Source organism: Canis aureus, chromosome 20 (genome assembly GCF_053574225.1).
Source record: "Canis aureus isolate CA01 chromosome 20, VMU_Caureus_v.1.0, whole genome shotgun sequence".
Lineage (NCBI taxonomy): Eukaryota > Metazoa > Chordata > Mammalia > Carnivora > Canidae > Canis > Canis aureus.
Genome location: NC_135630.1, coordinates 26,440,944 through 26,467,994, shown reverse-complemented (window position 1 = coordinate 26,467,994; position 27,051 = coordinate 26,440,944). Strand labels below are relative to the sequence as shown.

Here is a 27,051-nt window from a genome sequence, read left to right as displayed (position 1 = left end):
TTTTTATCTTTTCCATGACAGAACAGTTGGCAGAACTGTATGATGTGTGCTACAAATATATGTGAAATGGCATTATTTTGTTCTTGAGCAACTAATGTAAGGTAGCATTGTTCTCCATCTGGAGGTTCAAAATACCAATAGGATACATTCCCTCTCTTTAAGGAAGTCACATTCAAGTAAATTAGTTCATGCTAATGTTAGTCTTCATGTTTGTACTTGCTAAAAGATTAACATTAACAGTCACCTATCTCTTAAGAACACAGGACTAGAGGAAAGGAGAGCAGAGGAAAGAGTTAAGAGCAATAAGGTTACACGTCTTTATTTCTTCTTTTATTATTATTATTATTATTATTATTATTATTATTATTATTAGCTGCAGGGCAGTGTATACACCATAGCTGACCTTAAGAAAGGACTTGATTTTGAGATTTTGCCATTTGTTTCTCACTGTTTTCTATTGCTGGTTGCCTAGTCATAGTCATAAAGCCCAAGAGAAGTTAAGAAAGCATGTTTCATTTCTCAATCCATTAACATTAGGGGAAAGCTATGGAAAGTAGATATAATAACATTTGCTTCCAAGTCTAAAAGACCATAAAACATGAACATACCCAGGTGGGAGCTTCATACCCATGTGTAATCCCACCACAGATCAATCATCATTTTGAACTGGAGAAGTAATTTAATTAGGTTTACCTAGTTTATAACACATTTTACTGAAACTATTTATCTGCTTAGTTTTATGGCATTCAAGTCCAGAATGAGTGGCCTCTGTGTTGGATTTTATCATATGTTATTTTATGCATTTCTTAAGATAATGGAAGTGGAATCTCAGAGAAGCAGGCATAGAGAAGGTTTTCAGTTGTTTATCGAAATCTGCAGTAACACCTGCTTACTATTGCAATTTAATCTTCAAGAATGTTATCTCCAAATAGAAAGATCAATGATGGAAAAATGGTATTCGCTATCTATAGAGATGCTTTATTGATTTGAACCACAGCCTTAAAGAGGCATTTCCCAGTGCTTGCTTTCCTTTCTTTATCTTTTATTTTTTAAAGTAAATGAAAACAATGTTAAACCATTTTTAGAGCAAGAAACACAAAGCATATTGCTCTAGTGCCTCTTTTAGAGATAACTCCATCTAAAATGCTATTATACTCAGTGGAGAAGCAACATCCCTTATCCTGGATCTCTGAACAACCTTTAAATTCTATGAGTACTTGTGATTTTCTCCAACTTCCTATAATACTGTAATATTCTATCTGTGTGGGAAATGTTTAGAGGTGATGTTAAGTGCTGCATGTATGGGCCATGCAAGAATATCACACCCAGGGGCACCTGGGTGGCTCAGTTGGATAAGTGTCTGCCCTTGGGTTGGGATCCTAGGGTCCTGGGATCAAGCCCCATGTCGGGCTCCCTGCTTAGTGGGGAGCCTGCTTCTCCCTTTCTTCCCTCCTTTGCTCCCCCTCGCTATCTCTCAAATAAATAAATAAAATATTTAAAAAAATATATTTGTTATGAGAGACACACACAGAGAGAGGCAGAGACACAGGCAGACAGAGAAGCAGGCTCCATGCAGGAAGCCTGATGTGGGACTCCATCCTCGGACTCCAGGATCACGCCATGGGCCAGAAGGCAGATGCTTAGCTGCTCAGCCACCGAAGTGTCCCAATGAATAAATCTTTAAAAAAATAACATACCCAATTACCACCTGTTTGAAATAAAAAAAAATACCCCCGAAATTTTAAGTATAGACAATTATAGTGCCTATAGGTTCTTGCTCTTAAAGTAATCAGATGGAGTTTCAGGATATTATATTAGAGTCAGTATCTTGATTTTGACTCCATGAAATTCTAATAGGAAACACACCTCAAGATTTTAAGACACAAATTCCCCACCTATAGTCAACTGTGCTCTCCTTTCCTCTTTCTCACTCTACTTTCCTGTGGTGAAGGTATTTTCTATCCAGATTGAAAATCAGTTTTGTTTTGTTTTCCTTAACTCAAGATTGTTTACTGCATATTACCTCATGTGACTTTTTTTTTGATTTACATTGTAATAGTTATCTTTCCTATATCTTTAGTAATCTGTTATTAAACTATTTCGTTTACTTGTATAATCTTTATTTTTCTCTTCATTTCCTTTATTTTATTCTTAGAATTTGAGATCTATTTATTTCTAACTTTAACATTTTCTTCTATTCTCCATTCTTCATCTTTGATTTTTATCCACTTCTACAACCTGAAATTGCTACTAAGATTAATATCAAGAAGACTTTCTTTCCTTTGTAAGTAATCTGTTGTCTTTACAGAAACTTTAGGACTTTCCCCTTCATCCTTCACCCTCTAAAATCTCTCTACCAGGTAGCCAGGAATATATGTATATGCTCTGAATACATCCCAGTCAGGATTTGGGGATTTTCACCAAATCTTTATTTCTGGAAATGTTCTATCTTTTCTTTTCCCTGAACGTCACATACAATCTCACTATTTTCTCCATCTGGCACTCTTTCTGATAGATGTTAGAACTCATAATGCTATCATCCATGTCTCCCCTTTAAATTTTTGCTTAACCCTTTTTGCCATGTGTCATTTTATGCCATTTCTCACATTTCCAGCTCATTAATTTCTTCTTCAACTGTTTTGTGGTGTTGTTTTGGAAATGGAGTCAGAGTTCAATGTTAATCATTATACTGTATTTCTTATATTCATATTCTTTAATTTTTGCTGTTACTATCTATTCTTGTTTCATAAATTCTTTATCTAATTTCTTATTTGTGATTTTTGCTTATAAGTCTTAGGATATACATGATATCTATTTTAATTCCCTGTACTGATATTTCTATTAAATCAGTTCCTTTTGTTGAGTTTGTTACCGCTTGATCCATGACCAGACAGAGTATCTAGTGGTCTTTTGAACCTGGCTATCTCGTGCCACCAGGACGTTGGAATAAACAATGGTGAGAGCTTTTCTTCCTTTCTTTCTAAGATTTTATTTATTCAATTGAGAGAGAGAGAGAGAGAGAGAGAGGCAGAGGGAGAAGCAGGCTCCATGCAGGAAGCCTGACGTGGCATTTGATCCCAGGTCTCCAAGATCACATCCTGGGCCAAAGACGGTGCTAAACCACCAAGCCATCTGGGCTGCCCAAGAGTTTTTCTTTCTACTTGAGTTTTCACCCACACATCTTTGGTCCTAAAATAAATATGTGACATATACTGCCTGGGTGAGGAATGGGTGATGGGGGTGGTAGATAGACACCCAGAGCTTGACCTGATGGACCACTCTACTGCAGAATCCCTGAGTAGGGCAGTCTGGGTGGCTCAGCAGTTTAGCGCCAACTTCTACCTGGGGTGTAATCCTGGATACCTGGGATCGAGTCTCACGTCAGGCTCCCTGCATGGAGCCTGCCTCTCCCTCTCCCCGAGTCTCTGCCTCTCTCTCTGTATGTGTGTCTCTCATGAATAAATAAAATCTTAAAAAAAAGAATCCCTGAGTAAATGTCCTGGCAGATGTCTGTTAGGACTCATCTGCTCTGAGCTTCTGCCTTAGGCAGCATGAAGAGCACTCTTCCCAAACAAAATTATTCCATTAGCCCACGTGGACTAGGGGCTGGATTCTTCTTTATTTTCACATGAGCCAAACTATATGATTAAAAAATGATGGCTCATTAGAAATGACAAATACCATTTGCTTCAATGTGGGTGGAACTGGAGGGTATTATGCTGAGTGAAATAAGTCAATTGGAGAAGGACAAACATCATATGGTCTCATTCATTTGGGTAATATAAATAATAGTGAAAGGGAATAGAAGGGAAGGGAGAAGAAATGGGTAGGAAATATCAGAAAGGGAGACAGAACATGAAGACTCCTAACTCTGGGAAATGAACTAAGGGTGGTGGAAGGGGAGGGCAGGGGGTGGGGGTGAATGGGTGATGGACACTGAGGCGGGCACTTGACAGGATGAGCACTGGGTGTTATTCTGTATGTTGGCAAATTGAACACCAATAAAAAATAAATTTATTATTAAAAAATAAACACCACCTTTATTACTAATAAAAAAATGATGGCTCTTGATGTATGAGCAGTGGATGCCAAAAAGTAATTCTACTGACATGTGTGTATGCATGTGTATACACATGTGTGCTAATGCATTTGTGTATACGGAGAAAAACTGTTAGAAACTATATAGATCCTCCTCTTGTGTACTATAGACACCAGATAAACAGAAACTACATTTCCCAGATGAACTTGCAGGCAGAGTTCCAGTGTGATTTAGATTCCACTAATTAATGTCTGGCTTTTTTTCCCCTTGAATTCAAGAACTGAGAAAGTGAGAAGAGAATCATGGAATGAAACACTCCTTTTCCTGTGGTGGGCCATACCAGCTGCAGCATGGTTCTGGAGCCAGTAACTATAGTGACAACTTCCCAACTTGAGGGCAGTTTCTTAATTTTGTCAGTGACACCAGCTACACTGGCAACCAATTCTGCATTGTGGTTTTGGGAATTATTTCTGGAAGCGCATCCTAGAATATGGTTATTTAACCCTTCTAATATTTATGGACCCTGTATAGTTTATAGTAATTCTCTTTGTTCAACAAGCTAGATTTTGCCCTCTGCAAAGGAGGATTAAAAAAACAGCAATTTAGGATTTTGTATCTGATGTAAATAATTTTCAGTAGAGAAAGGCTCCTACTAAAACTAAATGGTGGGACCAGGAAAATCCATGGTCTGTATTGATAAAATAGTTATTTAAATCATCAGCTCAGGTCACCTGCAAAAAAGAACCTTTTGGAGTCAATGCTTTGACAGCCCAAGTGTCTCTACACAAAATAATATCATAAAAAAGAAGAATATAAAGTTGATGAGACTGTCAATTATTATTGAGGCCAATGAAAAGGGAAATAACTGGTTCAATATTTTAAATTTCCAGCTCAAGTTATGATGAAGATAAGTCAATCCTTAACTTCATCAGGTCCTTCTGGAAAATTTAGGACATTGATTGGGAACGAATGGTAGCCTGATGATTTGAACAGATACATTTGAGTAGACTCACATAACTTTGAGTATCCTCAGATTCCTAAGTGCCACCCTGGTCAGCAGAAGTTCCTCCTTCCCTGTCTGATGAGTAGAGACTTGCTAGACCAGAGATCCTTTAATGGCTTCACCTGAGCAGGATACCTTTCAAGAGAATGACAAGTCTTGTCATGCTGTACTCCTTTCATCTTTCAATGTCTCAAGATCAACAACTAAAATCCAAACATGTCATTGTAAGGATGGTACAAAATGAAATTTAGAAAGTGAGCAGCTTACACACCAAAATAACTAAAATATTTTGTTGTTATTTTTACTTGGTGGTTAGCTAATGGGGATATCATGGAAATGGATTCTAAGACCATGGAGGAAGGAACAAAATTATAAACCAGGATGAATTTATAGATATGAAAATCCCAAGATTGAAGAAAGTAAAAATACTGGGATAGATTGATCATGTATAACATTCTCCTAACTAGATCTCCTAAGAGGGCTTAGAGTATTCTTCCTATACCAAAACACTGAGAAATATATTGTTTCAGTCAATATCCTGTCAAGGAAGATTGAAGCACACCTTCCTGTAAAGCTCTGTTGCTCCCTTAGTGGCTATATTTCCAGATTGGAAGTGCTATTTAACCAGTGTCCCTGATTTTGGTGAGCCAAAATAGAGCATCAATTAACCAGGAAGGGCAAGACAGGCAAGACAGCCCTGATGGACAGCAGGACCAGAGTGATTATCAAAATGATTTGACCTGCAAACCCTTTAATATGAGCTAATGGATGAAGGGCTGAGACAGAGGAACAGAACTAAGGTTCTACTCAATTTGTATAATATGAATAAAACCCTTCTACATCTGATGAACAAAAGCCTCACTTGAGTCAACATAAAGGAGGAGTTAAGGCTTCTCATCCAATTTCCAGGCCTGAGTCAATAAACATACCTATAATCCCTGAATGAAGATAAGACTAGGTAGATGTAGGAGGATCTTGTAATAATATCACAACTATAAATTTTCCCAGAAGATTCCAAGAAGCCTACTCCAAAGAGACTAGGGACATTTATCAGAATGCAGTGGTCAATTTTACGTGTCAACTTCACTAAACTAACAGATGTTTAGGTGTAGGTGAAATATTATTTCTGGGTGTATCTCTGAGAGTGTATCCAGAAGAGTTGAACATCTGAATCAGTCAAATGAGCAAACAAGAGCCAACTTCACCAATGTGGTCAGGTACTATCCAATCTGTTGAGGGCCCAAACAAAACCAAAAAAGGCAGAGGAAGGCTGAATTCTTCCACTCTTTTCTAGAGTTGACACATCATTCATCTTCTCCTGCTCCTGGACACTGAAGCTCCTGGTTCTCAGGCTTTCAAACTCTAGGACTCAGACCAATGTATCCCTGGTTCTCAGGCCTTCATCTTCATACTAAGAGTTATACCATCAGCAACCCTGGTTCTCAGAACTTTGGACTTAAAACTGAATAATACCATTGGCTCTCTTGGTTATCCAGGTTGCAGATAGCAGATTGTGGCATATCTCAACTGCTAAAATTGTGTGAACCAATTTTCATAACAAATCTCCTATCTATCATCTATCTATCTATCTATCTATCTATCTATCATCTATCTATCTATCTACCTACCTACCTACCTACCTACCTACCTACAGATCTATCCATCAATCCTACTGGTTCTGTAACTCTGGAAAACGTTAATATAGCTATATGTTGAGAAAAGGAACTATCCAAACCTTCCAATAGTGATTGGATACTGACTGAGATGACATAAACTCCCAAGGGCCTGGAATGTCAATGGTCTAAGAATTAGAGAAGATGTACTTACGGGTAGAATTATAACTGGATCTTTGGCTCAATTCTATCTCAACAGAGGTTCAGTGCATCTAAAAACATGCTTGTGGTTATCTCCTCTTTCCCAGAGTGCTCAGTTGGAATAAACATACTATTACAGACAAAATCACAACATTGGCCCCCTAAACTATAAAGGATGTTATGACAGAGACAGCAAAATGAAAGCTTCAGGGATAACTCCTCTCTGCCAAAATAGTAAGTCAAAATCAATTCTTCATTTTTAAGGGGATTTCACACATTAGTGCCTGCACTGAATACTTGAAAAATTCTAGAGTTGTAAATCCTCCTCGATCCTCCTTTAACTGGTCTGTTTGGCCCAGGTAACTGGCCTTAGAAAAATCAATAGATTATTGTTACCCTAACAATGTGGTGACTGAATTATAGTTGCTGATCCATATGTAGGCTCTTTAATCGAACAGGGCAATGTGGCCTTTGATACTTCATATGCTCCAATTCTCTCTCTCTCATACACACACACACACACACTCATGCATGCACACACACACACACCTCACACAAATATTTACCTTCAGCCAGCAGGGACAGTTTAGGTCACCATTATTCCTCTACAACTCTTCACTCTGTTAATACTTGTATCATCTCACCATTCCATAGGCCATCATATTGATCCCCCATATGATGAGGTAATAGAACCATAAACACATGAAGAGATAATTCCCAGGAAAACCTAATGTTCTCCCAACTCTTTGAAGTTTTAGGGAGTTCAAGACATACCAAGATATCTCCTCCAGGGACGCTCAGGTGGTGCAATTGTTTAGTGTCTGCCTTTGGCCCAGGGCGTGATCCTGGAGTTCCGGGATTGAGTCCCACATCAAGCTCCCTGCATGGAGCCTGCTTCTCCCTCTGCCTGTGTTTCTGCCTCTCTCTCTCTCTCTCTCTCTCTCTCTCTGGCTCTCTCTCTCTCTGTGTGTCTGTCACGAATAAATAAATAAAATCTTAAAAAAAAAAGATACCCCTCCAAAGTGAAATACAAGGTGCTATACTTTGCTTCCTGATCATAAAAATAGAGATAGAACTTTTGGTGGCCTTTTTGGATTTTATAAGAAAAAAAAATGAGTGTTCCTTGTCTCAACTCATTAAATAATTTGTAAGGCTGCCAACAATTTGTAAGCCAGATTACAGTAAGATATTCCAGTTAACCCAGTCTGCAGTTCAAGCAGCTTCATAATCCAGAAACTAGAGTGGGGATCCAAAGGATCTATTATTCATCCAAAGATCTTTGGCAAAACAGACTATTGCATGGACCCAACAACAAACCCTAACTAAAGAGTCACAGAGAGACCTCTAGGATTCTAGAGATATGCTATACCATTTGTAGGATATAGATTCTCTTTTACAAAGTAGTTGTTCTCTTGCTACTAGTCTACTTGGTAGAGACTGAGACTTAACTCTGAGATACCAAGTAACATGAAATGTGAGTATTCATCATGAACTGGGTATTATCTAACCTAGGAAGCCATGAAATTGGCATGTGAAAATGACATATTTAAGACTGTACTCTAGCAGGAACCAAAGCCACAGGTAAGTTTTATGAATATATGGTTCCTCCCTGTTCCTGCTGTGCTATCACTTCTTCTTTCAGTAATACCACTTATGAATACCACCGCCACTTGACTGAGGAAGGAAAAATCTGAGGCTGGCTTACATGATATACCACCCCAGCCAAAGTAGTCTACTGGAACATTAAATATTTTTTACTCACACTCAAAACAAATAATATCATTGAAGACACACAAAAAATACCAATGGAAGTATTGGAAAAGCTGGGAAACTCTGTTGTTCTCAGACAATAAGTGCTCTTCCCAGAACCTTGTGCATTAAAATCACAATTACTGATATCAGGAAGTCATGTTAACATGAGAAACAAGCTCCATGCAGGAAGCCTGATGTGGGACTCGATCCCGGGTCTCCAGGATCATACCTTGGACTGCAGGTGGCCCTAAGCCGCTGAGCCACAAGGGCTGCCCTGTAAATTTTGTTTTGTTTTGTTTTATTATTTTATTTATTTATTTTACTTATTTATTTTATTTTATTTTATTTTATTTTTTATTTATTTTATTTGTTTTTTATTTTTTTGTAATTTTTTAAAGACAGTAAAAATGCTTTAAATTTTTGTCACGAAAATGTATAATTATCAATATCTTGGTATATAGAAATTTGTAATCCATCTGGACATATGGGTTCAGATGGCTACAAGATGCACTAAAGCAGGCTAAGTTGAGATGGGAGACTATTAAACTCATACAACTAGAGACATGTGGTACTTGGAAATGTCTGGCCCTGGAAAGGATAGGAAAGAGATATGGCACTGAAAATAAACAAAGTAGTTGAATTTTTTATTTTTTTTTATTTATTTACGATAGTCACACACAGAGAGAGAGAGACAGAGGCAGAGACACAGGCAGAGGGAGAAGCAGGCTCCATGCACCGGGAGCCCGACATGGGATTTGATCCCGGGTCTCCAGGATCGTGCCCTGAGCCAAAGGCAGGCGCTAAACTGCTGCACCACCCAGGGGTCCCTGAAAAATTTTATATACAAAACAATCAACTCTCAACTCTGTCCTCAATCCCTCATACACACACTTACATATCACAGACACATACATACCACACACAAGTGCCCTGTTCCCAGGCAGAAATGTAAACTTTCAAAAAACAAAAAAGAAATGTAAACTTTCAGAACAAAATAAGATTGGTACAAATTTCTTATCAGTAACACTGGGTGCTAGAAGACATTTTCTGATACTCAAAATCTATTTCCCATATTCCCTCCTTCATGGAGCTATGAGAATAAACTGTAGCAAAATGAAGTTGTAAACCAAAAATATGTTGGAGTGAATCCAGAAAACAAGGAAGGAAGCCCCAAGTGCTGAGATGACAGCTGTATGGCAACATTAGAGAGCAGTAAGTCTGGAGAGGAGCAGGGACATGGAGCTCCCAGAGTGGGGGATTTCCATGCTGTCATGAAGAGTCTTAAAAGAAAATGAGAAGACACTTCCATTGCAGCTTCCAATATGTAAAGAGCTGGGAAGCTGTCACTGTCATCCACACAAGAGCAAAGTTCTACAAACTGAAAATCAATGATTTTTTTAGATCAATCAAAGAATGGAGATTATAGGACAAACCACCACCTCAAAATCTAGAGAGATAGGCAAATACAGAGAATTACAGCTGAGATGTCCATACCTGAACAGAAGCCGTTTATGTGGTAGAAATACATAAATGATAACCTCAGTGAATTGCTGGAGGCTGAATTGGACTAGCTTGAGTGAGGAGCCAAGTCTCAGATGATCCACCGCATTTTCATGGGTTTTATCTCCAGGAATTCTAGTAGGTTCTCACCTTGGAGATCAAAGAAAAATCCTCTCATGCTTTGGGCTAGGAGAGGATGTTACCATTTTGTTGAAATATGCCCAGGTACTTCCCATAACAAAGGTCTTCCCTCCAGAGGAAATTACTAGAACCCTAGAGAATCTGAGGGAAAGGCAGTTAGTTAACCCTAGGCCTCTCTAGCCTCCTTGTCTTACAAAAAAAGGCTAAGAAATGCTTTTTTTTTAAAGAAATGGTTCTAAAGGCCACAGCCAAGGGACTCAAGTCCATTAATAAAAATGAGATTTTTTATTTAATGAATGAGATATTTTATTTTATTTTTTTTCATTTTATTAAATGAGGGGTGCCTGAGTGACTCAATTGTTAAGTGTCTGCCTTCTGCTGAGGTCATGATCTCGGTGGTGGGGGGGGGGGTTTCCATCTCCCTCTGCCCCCTTCTTCCCCTACTTGGGCTCTCTCTCTGTCTCACAATAAAAATATTTACAAAAATGCTATTTAATCAAATTAAGTTTATAGAAGACTGCTTCACTCCATACCTTGCCACCACATCAACAGGGCTTCGATATAATAACAGTGAATTATAATGGAGAGAGGTGCAAAACACAGACTCTATTTAAGAAGTTGTGCTTAGGGAAATCCAAAGAAAACAGAGAGAAAAAAATAAAACTGAAACCTCTGGCACTTCCAGCTACAGCAAACATTTAAACACAGTCAGCTTTATACAGATTAATACAAAACCTCACACTAAAGGCCTACTAGCCTTAGTTCCTAATAACTGACATATAATGTGCACTTTAAACAATAATTATAAGGTACGCTAAGGAAAGAAAAAAACAGATGAGACACAGCAAGCCTAAGAACTAGGCTTAGATGTGACACAGAATTTGGAATTATCAGATATGAAAGTTTAAAATATTATGATTAATATGCTAAGGGCTCTAAAAGAAAAAATAAACAAATGTAAGAACACATGATTAATGTTAGTAGAGAGATGGAATCTCTAAGAAAATGCTAAAAATAAAAAGCATTATAAGAGAAGTAAAGAATGCCTTTGGAATTCATGGATGGACTCATTAGTACACTGGCGAGAGGACTGGTGCACTTAAAGATGTACCAATAGAAACTTCCTAAACAGAAAAGCAAACAGAAAAATGAATGGAATTATTAAAAAGGCTAGTATGTCCAAGAACTGTAGGACAAGTACACAAGTTGTGATACATAATGATAATACTAGAAGAAGAAGAAAGAGAAAAAGAAACAGAATAAATATTTGAAGTATTAATGGCTAATAATATTCCCAAACTAGTGACATACACTAAATCACACACTAGGAAGCTGAGAGAACACCAAGCAAGACCAAGCAAGATGAACACCAAAAAAAAAAAAAAAAAAAAAAAAAAAAAAAAAACTACTTCAAGGGGTCTATATTCAAAGTACAGAAAACCAAAGACAAAGGGAAAATCTTCAAGGAAGCCAGAGTACAAAAACACTTTACCTATAGAAGCTAAAGTACACTTTACACTTACAAATTCCCCTTCTTCAGTAAATTCTCTTAATCTCTTCTGGTTTTCTGTTTATATAAACTGAATGTAAGGGTGAGGTCCACAGTTCAGTATGACCACCTCTTAACAATTCCAGTATCTGTCTCTTGAGAATGTGCCAGAGATATTTCATGATTTGTTATCCTTATCTTTCAGGCTCAGTCTAAATACTAACAAGGAAACTCCTATTGAATTTTCAGTTAACATATATATTAGATAAATACTTAATTTTTTTCTTATAGTTGCTTTTCTTATCTGATATTTATCCCCATTCAGGCAGTAGCCAATGTCTCCATGTCTTAAGAGGATAATAGAAAAGAATCTACAGAATTAAAACAATAATAATAAGTTTTTGGCTTTGGTGTTCAGTAGCAAAAGCCCAAGAACAACCAAAATAGTAGAAGAAGACATGACCAGGTAGGACCACGGTAACAAAGAAACAGAAAGAATGAAAAGGTAGGGTCTGGTACATAAACATGATTGTGATTCAGACCATCTGCCCTTGACACTATTCAGTTTTCCAGTACTCAGAGATAACCAGGAAAATGGAAGCTCTATAAAGAAATTAAATTCAGGTACAAAAATTAAAGTTAGATTTTTTTCATAACCAGGTATTTACTCAACTTACATGGAAAATGCCTAGAAGAATACACAGGGAACTGTTAAGAGAGTTTAGGGAGTAGAACAGGAAGTCAGTAGGGAGGAATCAAAACTACTTTTCTCTCATAAACTTATGAAATATTCATGTATTTTTGGAATTTCACTTATTTATTCAACAAAATATAACTTATTTTTATAAAAAGAAATTAACAAGGAGCACAATCACAAATAAAAAATACACATTAAGAAAATTATTCAAGGCAAATTTTCCTCAGGTCCATGAAGATGACAAAAAAAGTGAATGAGGATTTGGTAGGAAAGGAAAGCAATGGAAAAGATAAGAAAGACCAGGAACCACAAAATAAGAGTCAGCAATAAGAAAAAGTAAACATCATCTTCTTGTACAAATACCATAAGGTTGAGAGCCTCATTAATGTGTCTACGGCCACTTTACTATTAGAAAACACTGAAAAACTGGTGTGTACCCAAAGGAGACAAGTAGACAAATTAAGGAACTGGGATCCATATTGGCTAAGGAAAAATGACATGCTGGTATATAAACACGAGATCAGAAGTCTGAGGAGGGACTGCAGTCATCAGTAAGTAAGTGAAAGTTCATCAAATGGCAAAACGATTACACTTAATTTTTACATCGAGATCAAAGAATTAAACTGAAGAGTCAATTAAAAGGAAGCAGATTTAAATTTTCTAGTGTTCCCTTAAAATTAGATACATTAATTAAAAACCAATCCTGGACATCCCTATCAAGTAGCGCCAGAAGTGCTGTGACTTGTTAATCCCTTTGCTTTGTTTTGGACTTAATAGCAAAAGTAGCTGCAAGTATGCAGAAGGAAATATTAAAATAAATATATCACCTGAAAAGTGAAGGTGAGTCTACTGTGGAAGGGCAGCCCTCCACGGGCAAAGCAGAAGAAATTGCTTTTACCTTTTATAGTAAAGAGGAAGGCATTGCTGTAACCAGCTCCAGATAACCAGAGTAACATGGCTTTAAGAACCTACTAGAAAAGTGTCTGCAGAGAAGGTGTCCAAAAAAGAAAGTATGGGTAAAAGACTGATGGAACCTGAGAAAACGGTTATGATTAACCTGATCTGCTTCACAACTTTGCCTCAAGCCAGACTTTCCACTCCCTTCATGACTCCTCTTCTTTCCTTTAGTATAATCCCTACCACTGAGCAATAGTAAATCTTAGTTCTAAATGTCAGTCCTGAAAAGTTAGCACAAGCTCTCTTGCATTAGATTTCTGATGGCTAAAAAGTGTTCAGAATAGTTTAGCATGATAATCAAATGTCAACATTATTTCAGTATAGCAAGATAATGGTCCGAAAATATTCCTAGTTCACTTCTAAACATAAATAAGCACTTGGGGATCCCTGGGTGGCTCAGTGGCTTAGCGCCTGCCTTCGGCCCAGGGTGTGATCCTGGAGTCCCAGGATCAAGTCCCACATCAGGTTCCCTGCTTGGAGCCTGCTTCTCCCCCTGCCTGTGTCTCCATGTCTCTGTGTCTCTGTGTCTCTGTCTCTCGTGAATAAATAAAATCTTAAAAAAAGAAGCACTTATAAGTATCTTTAATTAAGAAGGAATTCATAAATGTCAACTAGTTATTTGCAGGTCAAAATCAAGATATTCTAAAAAAACAAAATCAAGGTATTATGTGCTATTTAACAATCTAAAGATTGAAAAATTAAATTCATAGGAAGGAGAGAGAGAACAGATACAAATCAAATTGGTAGATGTTTCCTTATTAGATGTTTGCAAGGGGCACTGAATAACTAAATAGCAAGGGTTCTCATTAAAACAAGAAGAGTTTTCACACTTATTTATTTCACACTATTTATTCCTTTTGTCAAGGAATAAACAGTAATTCAAAAACTTGATTAAGTGTTTTCCATTGGAATCAGAGGCAGCATCAAAAATTCTCTAAACTTACTACGGCAACAATTTCTTAATACATACCCATATCAAATCATTATGTTGCACAACTTAAACTGACACAATGTTATGTATCACTTATATCTTAATAAAACTGAAAAAAAGAAAACCCAGATTTCTACATAAAATCAATAATTAAAAGAGCTTTTACATAAGAATCATAAGACCGAGAAGTCATGGCTACTATTGTATACATCTACACAACTGCACAAAATGAACTCAAAAGTTAATTTGTTTAATTATCACAAGAACAGTCTTCTGTCCTCACTTTGTTACCTGAACACTCTCTTCAAATGAGAGGTGAAGAAACCAAGGACTGGAGAAGTCAAATCCTTAGCCAATGCATTACAGCCAAACAGCTAAACCAAAATTTAACATATGATGACCTCAAACCCATAAATAGGGATCCCTGGGTGGCGCAGCAGTTTGGCGCCTGCCTTTGGCCCAGGGCGCGATCCTGGAGACCCGGGATCGAATCCTACATCAGGCTCCCGGTGCATGGAGCCTGCTTCTCCCTCTGCCTATGTCTCTGCCTCTCTCTCTCTCTCTCTCTCTGTGACTATCATAAATAAATAAAAATTAAAAAAAAACAAAAACCCATAAATATTCACCTTGGAACAATGCCTCCCTCTCTGAAATATTTGTTCTGTCATTAACAAGCTCCATGACATCAGAAAAAATTATTAATTTCTCTGGATCTTAGTTTCCTTCTGTGTAAAATTCTCTGAAGACAGGAATTCCAAGTTCTCTTTTTTGTTTGATATAAATAATCCATCATTCCTCTATTAAGAGCATATCATAAAGTCAGAAATAAGGACATGATCGTACCATGAAGTCTTTTTTTTTAAAGATTTTATTTATTTATTCATGAGAGACACCGAGAGAAAGAGAGGCAGAGACATAGGCAGAGGGAGAAGCAGGCTCTCTATGCAGAGAGGTTGACATGGGACTCAATCCTGGGTCTCCAGGATCACGCCGCAGGCTGAAGGCAGCGCCAAACCACTGAGCAACCCCGGCTGCCCAAGGCTTACTTTTGAATGTGAGCTGCATAAACATATATTTATTTGAAAAGCAAACAAGGGGCTCCTGGGTGGCTCAGCTGGCTAAGTGTCTCAGTCTTGGCTTCGGCTCAGGTCATGATCTCATGGTCATGAGATCAGGAGATTTAGCCCCATATCCAGCTCTGTACTTAGTGCAAAGTCAGCTTCAGATTTTCTCTCCTTGTCCCTCTCTCAAATGAATAAATAAATAAATAGTCCTTAAATAAAAAAAGTAAAGCAAATCAAATTCCATGGTTTCCTCTACTTGTCCTTATCTGTAAAGGCATGTAGAGTTGACACATGAGAAATAGAGCCTTTCTTTTTTTTAATAGAGCCTTTCCATAAATGAGCATGTCTATTCACAAATGAGATATTTCCAGCTCTTACCTTCCACCCTGTTTATTAATATTATTATTATCATTTATAATAAAGATATCTGTCTATGGCTTGGTTTGAAAAGGGCTTGCACACTGTCCATCAGCAATAAAAAACCCATGACCTTACTCATGTGGTAATTAAGTCTACAGCCTATCAGCTCATATGAAACAGGCTGAGGCTGTTCTGGTTGGTGGAAGGGAGGAACATAAGACCCTCAGAGGACATCACTAAAATTCCTTCATCCCAGAAATATACACCTCAGTTGGGCAGGTCCTGGTGCAAATAGGAGGTAAGGAATTGTCAGAGAGTGCCACTTATTCATGGGAAGGGGAGCCAAACTAGAGCTGAAACCCTCAGCAGACTGAACCATCCAGAGCTCAGAACAGGGGGGAGCAGCATCCAGCTCTTGCATAAAACCACAGTCTGTGTTATAGCTCTTCATTGCATTGTGCTTAAGCAGACACTGTCTTACAACCCTGGGGATGAGGAAGACACTGCTGGGTTGGGGTGAGGGGAGAGAGACACCAGCATAGGCCCTAGTAGGAGTATACAACAGATTCAGAAAATGCAAGACTGAATATAAGGAAATATTCTATTCTCAGCGCTATAGCTAGCTTCCTGGCTATGTGATTTTGAAAAATGAAATCCCACCTCTCAATCTACATTCTTAAGTCTGCAAATGGGGCATAAAAGTAATACCCATCTTTGGATGTTGTCTTTTCTTTTTTTTTTCATTAAATAAGTTAGTGCCTATAAAGTCACCCTTTTGAACACTGCGCTGCAAAAAAAAAAAAATTGGTCACTATTTAGTAAATCCTTGGCAACCCAATGACTGGTACCCAAACATCCGACAGAGGAGTTTACGTATGTAACTTCTAATTTAATCTTCACAAATATTTTAGGAGGTTTAGCCACTTAGCCACTTAGTGGCTAATCAAGAAACTGAGGTATAAAGAGGATAATTAACTTAATCAGATACATACAATAAGCTATCTGTCTGACCCCTCAGTTCTCCTATTCTTAACCACTGTAATATAAAACTCCATAGAGCTAAATATCAAAGATGCTCATTATTAGCATGTCAGTAGACAATATTCTCACTTATTTGCTTTTATTCAATAAAACAATAAACTGCACTGTTTATAAGAACAGTCTTTTTTATTTTTATTTTTATTTTTTTTATTTTTTTTAAGAACAGTCTTTTTTAAAAATGAGGCTCAAAGCTATTTTTCTTTCAAGTAGGGAAAACACTTTTTTTCTGAAAACACTGTTTATCTAAAGGTTATTCATCATCAACAAACACTACTTCATTGTAACATCATAACAAACCTATAATTTTGTAGAAGTCTGGGTTTTAGAGATATTAAGTGATATCAAGTAAATAGTAATACTAGTAATCATTTACTGACATTCTACATTTAAGCATGACTTCTGGTGCTTTAGGTTATATCTAATCTCCATGATAAGACAAGGCAGGGTCCCCCTCACTTTCATAAATGCAGAAAGTCAGGAAATATTTGCCAAGGGCTCAAATCTTTAAATGATGAAGGTAGGTTCAAGTGCAGGTCTTTCTCACTCTTCAAGCTGTGCTTTTTCTAGTTCAGCAAGCACTGTCATAAATAGATACCTCCTTACTCTTTCTTATGCTCTTCCTTTCCCTGACTCAAGTATCTCCCAAATTCAAGCCTTTATCATGCTTCACTGAAGCATTAAAAATGCCTTGATTTGTTTCTTTCAAAAGCACCCTCCACACTGCCACCAGAATTATAATTATATAAGTAACAGCAGTGTTAATCTGACTGTGACGGCTATTCTCAACATACTTTGACAAGTCCCTCCAAGTGCATTCCGAGGCCCAACACTGAGTAACCACCTTATGACCTTTCAGTCAACAACTTTTCCCCATCCCCCAAAACTGCCACAAATGTTTACCTCTTAAGAATCACCCCAGATGAATGTAAGCTGGTACAGCCACTCTAGAAAACAGTATGGAGGTTCCTCAGAAGTTGAAAATAGAGCTACCCTATGATCCAGCAATTGCACTACTAGGGATTTACCCCAAAGATACAAATGTCATGATTCAAATGGGTACCTGCTCCCTAATGTTTATAGTAACAACGTCCACAATAACTAAACTATGGAAAGAGCCCAGATGTCCATCAACAGATGAATGTATAAAGAAGATGTGGTATATTGGTGTATATATGTGTGTGTGTGTGTGTGTGTGTGTGTGTGTGTGTGTGTGTATATATATCCATCCATACACACAATGGACTACTACTCAGCCCTCAAAAAAAAATCAAATCTTGCCATTTGTAATGACATGGATAAAACTAGAGGATATTATGCTAAGTGAAATAAGTCAATCAGAGAAAGGCAGTTATTATATGATCTCACCCATATGTGGAATTTAGTAAGAAACAAAACAGAGGATCATAGGAGAAAAGAGGGAAAAAAAAGATGAAATCAGAGAGGGAGACAAATCATAAGAAACTCTTAATCATAGGAAACAAACTGAGGGTCCCTGGAGGGGAGGGAAGTGGGCAGATGGGGTAACTGTGTGATTAAGGACGGCATGTGACGTAATGAGCACTGGGTATAATAGAAGGTTGATAAAACACTGACCTCTACTTCTGCAACTAATAATACATTATGTGTTAATTGATTTTTTAAAATTTTAAAGTAAAAAAATAAAATAAAAAGAACCATCCCAGACATCTCTAGAAATACCTGCCCACCCTTTATTCCTCAAGCTGAAAAAAAAAGATCTCTGTCAAACTCCTAGGCTCTGCACATACCTCTCACACATTATTTTGAAATGTTCTATGTATGTCTGTCTTTCTCTAAGACTACATTTAGCTTTGTTTTTCAGTACTTGGTAAGACTAGAAATTTAGCAAAGAATTTGTTGAAATACACTTAACTGGCTTGCCCAAGTATAACATCTGAGAAGCAGAAGAAGGAGGATTTTAACTTCAGGTCTTTTAAGGCTAGGCCCAGTGCTCTGTTATATCCAGAAAATAAACACATCTATCCTGTAGCAAATTATGTTGCATAGACACAATTTTGAAACAGAGGTTGGAGCAGAACTAGATCAAGTGCCTAACACATACCTGAAATTATTGTCATCTTGGAAGCAAATGACAAAATAATATTTTTAGGCTACTTCTAAACTATTGGTATCAATATGTGACAAATCTGTACCAATTTATAACATGGATCAGTGTGTTTATGAAGTATCTATAATACAGCAGGAAAAGTTTGCCTCTTAATGAAATATATTCATACCAACAATGACCCTTAGTAATTGCGTAATTACTGCATTGCCTGGTACTATTTGCAGACATTCAGTTATTAAATACAGATTCAGGAGCAAGGGAAGAAATCACAATTTTCCTAGGTAGGCTCTCAATCTAGAAGTAATTAAAGACTTACTTAAGAGACAGAACATGAAAGACCCTTCACAAACCAAACAGTTAAACCTACATTAAATTAAAATTGCGGGGATCCCTGGGTGGCGCAGCGGTTTGGCGCCTGCCTTTGGCCCAGGGTGCGATCCTGGAGACCCGGGATCGAATCCCACATCGGGCTCCCGGTGCATGGAGCCTGCTTCTCCCTCTGCCTGTGTCTCTGCCTCTCTCTCTCTGTGTGACTATCATAAATAAATAAATAAATAAATAAATAAAAATTTAAATTAAAATTGCATTTTACCTTAGAATTAGGAAAATGAGAAATACTTTACTGCCTGCAAGGTATGAACATATATATTAAATATTGGAAGAAATCATTTTAAATAAGCTCCTTCAGTCTGATACTGTCTCCCTGCTGGATTTCAAATTAAAATAGTTTACCCTATTAGGGGAAATGCCTCACTTTCCTTCACTGGATTTCCCCCTTTAGTCTTTCTTTTAAATGTGAGTGCCTCTTGGATACTGCCCTTGGCTCTTCTTTCTTTTGTACTCCCTGGGTATTTCATTAAGGAACTCCATTTTAACTACCATTCAGAACTAGATTACTCCATTCCTACAACTCAATAGCAAAAATACAAACTGAATTTTAAAATAAACAAAGGACTTAAAGAGATATTTCAGAAAAGAAAAGTGCTCAACATCACTAATCATTAGGGAAATGCGAATCAAAATCACATTTGCCTCATACCTGTTAGAATGGCTATTATCAAAAATACAAAAAAATAAATAAATATTAGAGAGCTTATGGAGAAATAGGTACCTTAGCACACTGTGGATAGGAATGGAAAATAGTGCAGTTACTATGGAAAATAGTATGAAGGTTTCTCAAAAAATTAAAAATTACCATATGATCCAGCAATCGTGCTTCTGTGTATATATCCAAACAATTAAAATCAGGAGATACAGCTGATATATAAATATCTTAAGAAATATTTATACTCCCATGTCCATGGCAGCATTATTCACAATAGCCAAGCTATAGAAACAACTTAAATATCCATCAACAAATGAATGGGTTAAAAAATGTGGTATATAGAGACAATGGAATATTATTTGGCCTTAAGACAAAAAGGAAATCCTGCCATATGCAACAACCTCGATGAATCTGAACAATATTAGGCTAAGTGAAATAAACCAGTCACAGAAAGACAAATACTGCATGAGTTCATTTATATGAGATATCTAAAATAGTCAAACCTACAGAAGCATAAAGGTGAATGGTGGTTGCCAGGAGCTAGGTAGAGAGGGACTAGAGAATTGTTTAAAGTGTATAAAGTGTTGCTTATTCAAACTGAGTAAGTTCTAGAGATCTTTTGTTCCACAGTGCCTACAATTAACAATACTATATTATACACTTAAATTTGTTCAGAGGTAGAGCTCATGTTTAGTGTTCATAACACAATTTTACAAAGAGAATGAGATTCAGATTACTCCCAAGTTTATAATTTGAATCCATTTGCCATTCCTGGCTCTCTATACTCATACAAATCCTTTCCAGGTCAGATCAGAGAGAGGGATAAGGCACAAGAGGAAGATTCTGAGCTCACCTCATCCCATGGACATACTGAGGCAACAGTACATCTTTACAACTAACTCTGAAAATAACCTGAAATTGTAAATGAATTTGGTACAAGTTCCAGGATACAAAATTAATATACAGAAATCAGTTGCACTTCTATACACCAGTAACGAAGTAGAAGAAAGAGAAATTGAGAAAACTATCCCATTAACAACTGCACCAAAAAGAATAAAGTATCTAAGAATGCATTTAACCAAGGAGGTAAAAGACCGATACTCTGCAAACAATAAAACACTGTTGAAAGAAACTGAAAACGAAACAAACAAATGGAAAGATATGCCCTGCTTATAGATCAGAGGAATTAATATTGTTAAAATGTCCATACTACCCAAAGCAATCTACAGATTTAACACAATCCAAATCAAAATACATATAGTACTCTTCACAGAAGGCAAACAAATAATCCTAAAACTTGTATGGACCACAGAAGATCCCAAATAGCCAATGTAATTTTTTTCCTGGTTTGGAAGATGCATTGTTTTTATTTTTATTTAAATTAAATTAATTGGAAGAGGCAAGATGGCAAAAGAGTGGGAATCCTCCTTTCATCTCATCCCCTTATTTAGCTAGATAACTCTCAAATCATCCTGAACACCTATGAATTCAACCCAAGATGTAAGGAAAGAATGGCTGGAACAATACAAATAGAAAAGTGACCATTTTTTGCAAGGTAGGAGTGTGGAGAAGAGAAACGGAGGGGCCATATTGGAAGATAAATGGTGTGGGGGTGTGGAGGAGCCTCTGTAAGCTGGTACTAGAAAGTGATATGGCCCTGGAGCTCAAAATTGGGATCTTTAGAAATCTGCTCCTGTTAGAGTGTTCCCCGCCTGAAAGATACTCAGTGGTGAAGCGGGGGCAGAATTAAAGGTGGGACAGTGGGATATCAATATCCCTGGAAGTGCAAAAAGAACAGAGGTGTCTCAGCTGGCAGAAATTCCAAGGATTGCTGCAGGGAAAGGGCTTTAAATGACTGAGCCAGGGAGGGGACTCTCAGCTTGTTTTGCCCTAAACAACGAATGAAGGCTGGATTGGGTGACTGCTCTGGGTGTTGGGCCCCTGAAAAGGATGGGAACACAGCAACCCTCCGTCTTCCTCCAGGAAAGGCAGAGCGGGTGCACACTCAACCACATGAACACTCTCTGTGAACACTCCTACAATGGACAGAAACAGGGTGACCCTCTCCTTCCTATAGGAGGGGGCGTGCAGTTGCATGCACTAGTGGGGGAAGCTCTCCCTGCCAGAGCCCTGCAAATCACACAAAATAGTGTCCTTCCATCTTCCCCCTGGAGGATGTGAGTGAGTGGGTGGGCATCATAGGAGTCTGTAGAGTTTGGTACACACCATGATCTTTCAGCTCTGGGATTGGAGATGGGGGCCAGTCATTTTTATTTCCTCCCTCTAAAGTGGTGTGGAAAGCCTTCAGGGAACAAAAGCCACACACAGCAAATAGCTTATACTGAGCCCAGTCCCCTGGCATGGGGCGGACAACTCTGCCCAGGCACAGACACCTGAGAATCAGCACAGCAGACCTCCTCCAGAATACTGGCTGGAAGAACCTGGGAACAGAAAGTTTACTGACCAACCAGGACTGGAAAACTCCAGTGGGGGGAGTAAAATAATATATAGAAAGAACTCAAGGTTTTCTCTTATGATTTGTTGGTCTTTCAGTTCAAAATTTTCCTTTTTTTCCATTTTTTTCCATTTAAACTAGTTTTTTTAATCCACTTTTTCCTTTTAAATATTTTTTTAACTTTCATATTTTATAATTACATGTTATAGATATGTTTTTCATTTTTGGCTTTCTTTCACTCTATTCAATTTTATTTTTGTGTGTGTGTATATATATATATTTGGTTTCTTTATAACTTTAGAATTTAGTATCTTTTAACATATAGACCAAAATACACTCAGGACAAGTGGATCACCCTGTTTTGTCCACTCTGAGGTTATATTCTCTCCTCCCCTTTTTTCTTTTCTTTCTTTTTTTTTTTTTTTTTTTTGTCTCTCTGTGTGTGTGTGTGCGTGTGTGTTTGTCTTTTTTCTTTTCTTTCCTGGTTCCTAAATTCTTCAGATTTGTCTAGTGCGTATTTTGCTTGGGTTGTTGTTGAAAATTTTAGTTCTGTTGATTCATACAGCCATTCTTCACTGGACAAAATGACTAGAAGGAGGAATTCACAACAAAAGTAAGAACAAGAGGAAATATTCTCTGCCACAGATCTAATGGATAAGAATTTAAGTAAGACGTCAGATGGAATTCAGGATGATAATTACAAAGTGACTAGCTGGACTTCAAATTTTTTTTTTATTTATTTATGATAGTCACAGAGAGAGAGAGAGAGAGAGGCAGAGACATAGGCAGAGGGAGAAGCAGGCTCCATGCACCGGGAGCCTGACGTGGGATTCGATCCCGGGTCTCCAGGATCACGCCCTGGGCCAGAGGCAGGCGCTAAACCGCTGCGCCACCCAGGGATCCCACTAGCTGGACTTCAAAAAAGCATAAAAGACTCTAGAGATTCTCTTACTGCAGAAATGAGATCTAATCAGGCCAAAATTTAAAATATTCTGAGATGCAGTCTAAACTGGATGCTCTAACAGCTAGGGTAAATAAGGCAGAAGAGAGAAAAAGTGACATAGAAGACAAGTTGATGGAAGAAAGGAAGCTGAGGAAAAGAGAAAAACAACTAATAGCCCATGAAGAGAGGCTCCTCAGGGAGATAAATAATGCTATTTAAAAAAAAAAAAAAAAAAACAAAGATCTGAATTATTGGAATTCCTGAAGGCACAGAGAGTGGAAATGCGGGGGAGGCAGGGGATATATTTGAGACCATCATAACTGAGAACTTTCCTAATCTGGGGAAGGAAACAGGCATTCATATCCAAAAGGTAGAGAGGACCCCTCCTAAAATCAATAAAAATAGATCAACACCCTGACATAGAATAATGAAGCTTGAGAATTTCAGAAATAAAGGGAAAATCCTAAAAGCAGGTCCAGAAAGAGATTCCTAACATACAGAGGGAGAAATATCAGATTGACAACAGACTTCTCCACAGAGACCTGGCAGGCCAGAACGGGCTGGCATGATATATTCAGTATACCAAATGAGAAAAACATGCAGCCAAGAATACTGAATCCAGCAAGGCTGTCACTCAGAATGGAAGGAGAGATGGAGAGCTTCTAAGACAGACAGAAACTGAAAGAATATGTGACCACAAAGCCAGCCCTGAAAGTAATATTAAGGGGGATTCTGTAAGCGAAGAGAGACCAAGAGTAACACAGACCAGAAAGAAACAGAGATAATCCACAGAAACAGGGATTGTACAGGTAATACAATGGCACTAAATTCATATCTTTCAATAGTTACTCTAAACATGAATGGGCTACATGCTCCAGTTAAAAGATACAGGGTATCCAGATTAGATTTAAAAAGCAAGACCACTCATAAATTCTCTAAGAGAGACTCATTTTAGACCTAAATGTATCTGTAGACTGAAAATGAGGGGGTGAAGAACCATTTACCATGCAAATGGACCTCAAAGGAAAGCTGGGATATCAATCGTCATATCAGATAAATTAGATTTTATTTACTTATTTTTAAGATTTATTTATTTATTCAGAGAGAGAGAGAGAGAGAGGCAGAGACACAGGCAGAGGGAGAAGCAGGCTCCATGCAGGAAGCCTGACATGGGACTCGATCCCGCGTCTCCAGGATCACACCCTAGGCTGCAGGCAGCACTAAATCGCTGTACCACTGGGGCTGCCTGATAAATTAGATTTTAAACCAAAGACTGTACAAAGAGATGAAAAGCGGTGCTATATCATACTTAAAGGGTCTATACAACAAAAAGATATAACAATTGTAAATATTTATGCTCCTAATTTGGGAGCAGCCAATTAATAACCAAAGTAAAGAAATACATATAATAATAACACATTAGTAGTAGGGAACTTCAAACCCTCACTCACAGCAATAGACAGATCATCTAAGGAGAAAATCAACAAAGAAATAAAGGCTTTGAATGACTGGACCAAAAGGACTTCACAGATATACACAAAACATTCTATCCTAATGCAACAGAATATACATTCTCCTCAAATGCATATGGAACTTTCTCCAGAATAGACCACTTACTCGTTCACAAATCAGGTCTCAATCAATATCAAAAGACTGGGATTATTCCCTGGATATTTTCAGATCACAATGCTTTGAGACTTGAACTCAATCACAAAAGGAAATTTGGAAGGAATTCAAACACTTGGAAGTTAAAGAGCATCCTACTACAGAATGAAGGAGTCAAACCAGGAAATTAGAGAAGAATTAAAAAGATTCATGCAAACTAACGAGAATGAAAGCACAACAGTTCAAAACCTTTGGGATACAGCAAAGGTGGTCCTAAGAGAAAAGTACATTTCAATACAAGTCTCTCTCAAAAAAAAAAAAAAAATCAGAAAAATCTCAAATACACAAGCTAACGATACACCTAAAGGAGATGGAGAAAGTACAGCAAATAAAGCCCAAACCAAGCAAAAGAGAAATAATAAAAATTACAGCAGAAATCAATGAAGTAGAAACCAGAACTATAAAACAATGAAACTAGGAGCTGGTTTTTGAAAGAATTAATAAGATAGATAAAACCCTAGCCAGACTTATCAAAAAGAAAAGAGAAAGGACCAAATTAATAAAATCATGAATTAAAGAGGAGAGATCATGACCAACACCAAGGAAATACAAATTATTTTAAGAATGTATTATAGGGATCCCTGGGTGGCGCAGCGGTTTAGCGCCTGCCTTTGGCCCAGGGCGCGATCCTGGAGACCCAGGATCAAATCCCACGTCGGGCTCTCGGTGCATGGAACCTGCTTCTCCCTCTGCCTGTGTCTCTGCCTCTCTCTCTCTCTCTCTCTCTGTGTGTGACCATCATAAATAAATAAAAATTTAAAAAAAAAGAATGTATTATAACTAATTATACGCCAAAAAATTAGGCCATCTGGAAGAAAGGGATATATTCTTGGAAACTTATAAACTACCAAAACTGAAACATGAAGAAATAGAAAACCTGAACAGACCAATAACCAGTAAGGAAATTGAAGCAGTCACCAACAACCTCCCAAGAAACAAGAGTCAAGGACCAGATGGCTTCCCAGGGGAATTCTATAAAACTCATAAAGAATAAATAATACCTATTCTACTGAAGCCATCAAAAAACATAGAAATAGAAAGAAAGCTTCCAAACTTGTTCCAAGAGGCCAGCATTACCTTCATCCCAAAACCAAAGATCCCATCAAAAAGGAGAATTACAGACCAATATCCCTGATGAACATGGATATCAAAATACTCACCATGATACTAGCCAATAGGATCCAACAGTACATTAAAAGCATTATTCACCACAACAAAGTGGGATTTATTCATGGGATGCAAGGGTGGTTCAACATTCACAAATCAATAAATGTGAGAGATCACATTAATTAAAAAAAAAAGACAAGAACCATATGATCCTCTCAATTGATGCAGAAAAAGCAATTGACAAAATATAGCATCCTTTCTTGATCAAAACTCTTCAAAGTGTAGGAATACAAGGAACAAGGGATGCCTGGGCGGCTCAGCAGTTATAAAGTGCCTGCCTTCGGCTCCAGGCATGACCCTGGAGTCCGGGGATTGAGTCCCACATTGGGCTCCCTGCATGGAGCTTGCTTCTCCCTCTGACTGTGTCTCTGCCTCTTTATATCTCTGTGTCTCTCATGAATAAACAGATAAAATCTAAAAAAAAAAAGTAACTTAAAAAAAAGGAATAGAAGGAACATACCTCAGTATCATAAAAGCCATATACCAAAAGTTCATAGGAAACATCATTTTCAAAGGGGAAAAACTGAGAGCTTTTCTTCTAAGGTCAGGAACATGACAGAGATGCCCACTCTTACCACTGTTATTCAACATAGTTACTAGAAGTCCTAGCCTCAACAGTCAGACAACAAAAGGGAATAAACGGCATTCAAATTGGCAAAAAGGAAGTCAAACTCTCACTCTTCTCAGATGACATGATACTGTATGTGGCAAACCTGAAAGACTCCCTGCCAAAATTGCTAGAACTCATATAGCAATTCAGCAACATGGCAGGATACAAAATCAATGCACAGAAATCAGCTGTATTTCTATACACTAACAATGAGACTGAAGAAAGAAAAATTAAGGAATCAATCCTATTTCCAATTGCACCAAAAAACAGAAGATACCTAGGAATAAACCTA

General features: G+C 37.6%; 1 protein-coding gene across 17 annotated transcripts in view; it reads right to left on the bottom strand.

The window, feature by feature from the left end:
• The window catches only part of LOC144291589 (uncharacterized), a 131,035-nt gene that overhangs the window by 23,082 nt on the left and 80,902 nt on the right, over positions 1-27,051 (bottom strand). For 5 of the 17 annotated variants that reach the window (XR_013358920.1, XR_013358921.1, XM_077861189.1 and 2 more), the window contains one exon: positions 5,053-5,177. The exons of 8 other annotated variants lie outside the window; for them this stretch is intronic. Coding sequence is in view for 4 of the 9 variants with exons in the window: in XM_077861188.1 (XP_077717314.1) it covers positions 10,200-10,258 (59 nt within the window). In the remaining 5 variants the exon portion in view is untranslated. Of the gene's footprint in view, positions 1-5,052; positions 5,178-10,102; positions 10,259-27,051 lie in introns of all 17 variants that reach the window. 4 more of the 17 variants (XM_077861188.1, XM_077861187.1, XM_077861185.1 and 1 more) reach the window with 2 other exon arrangements.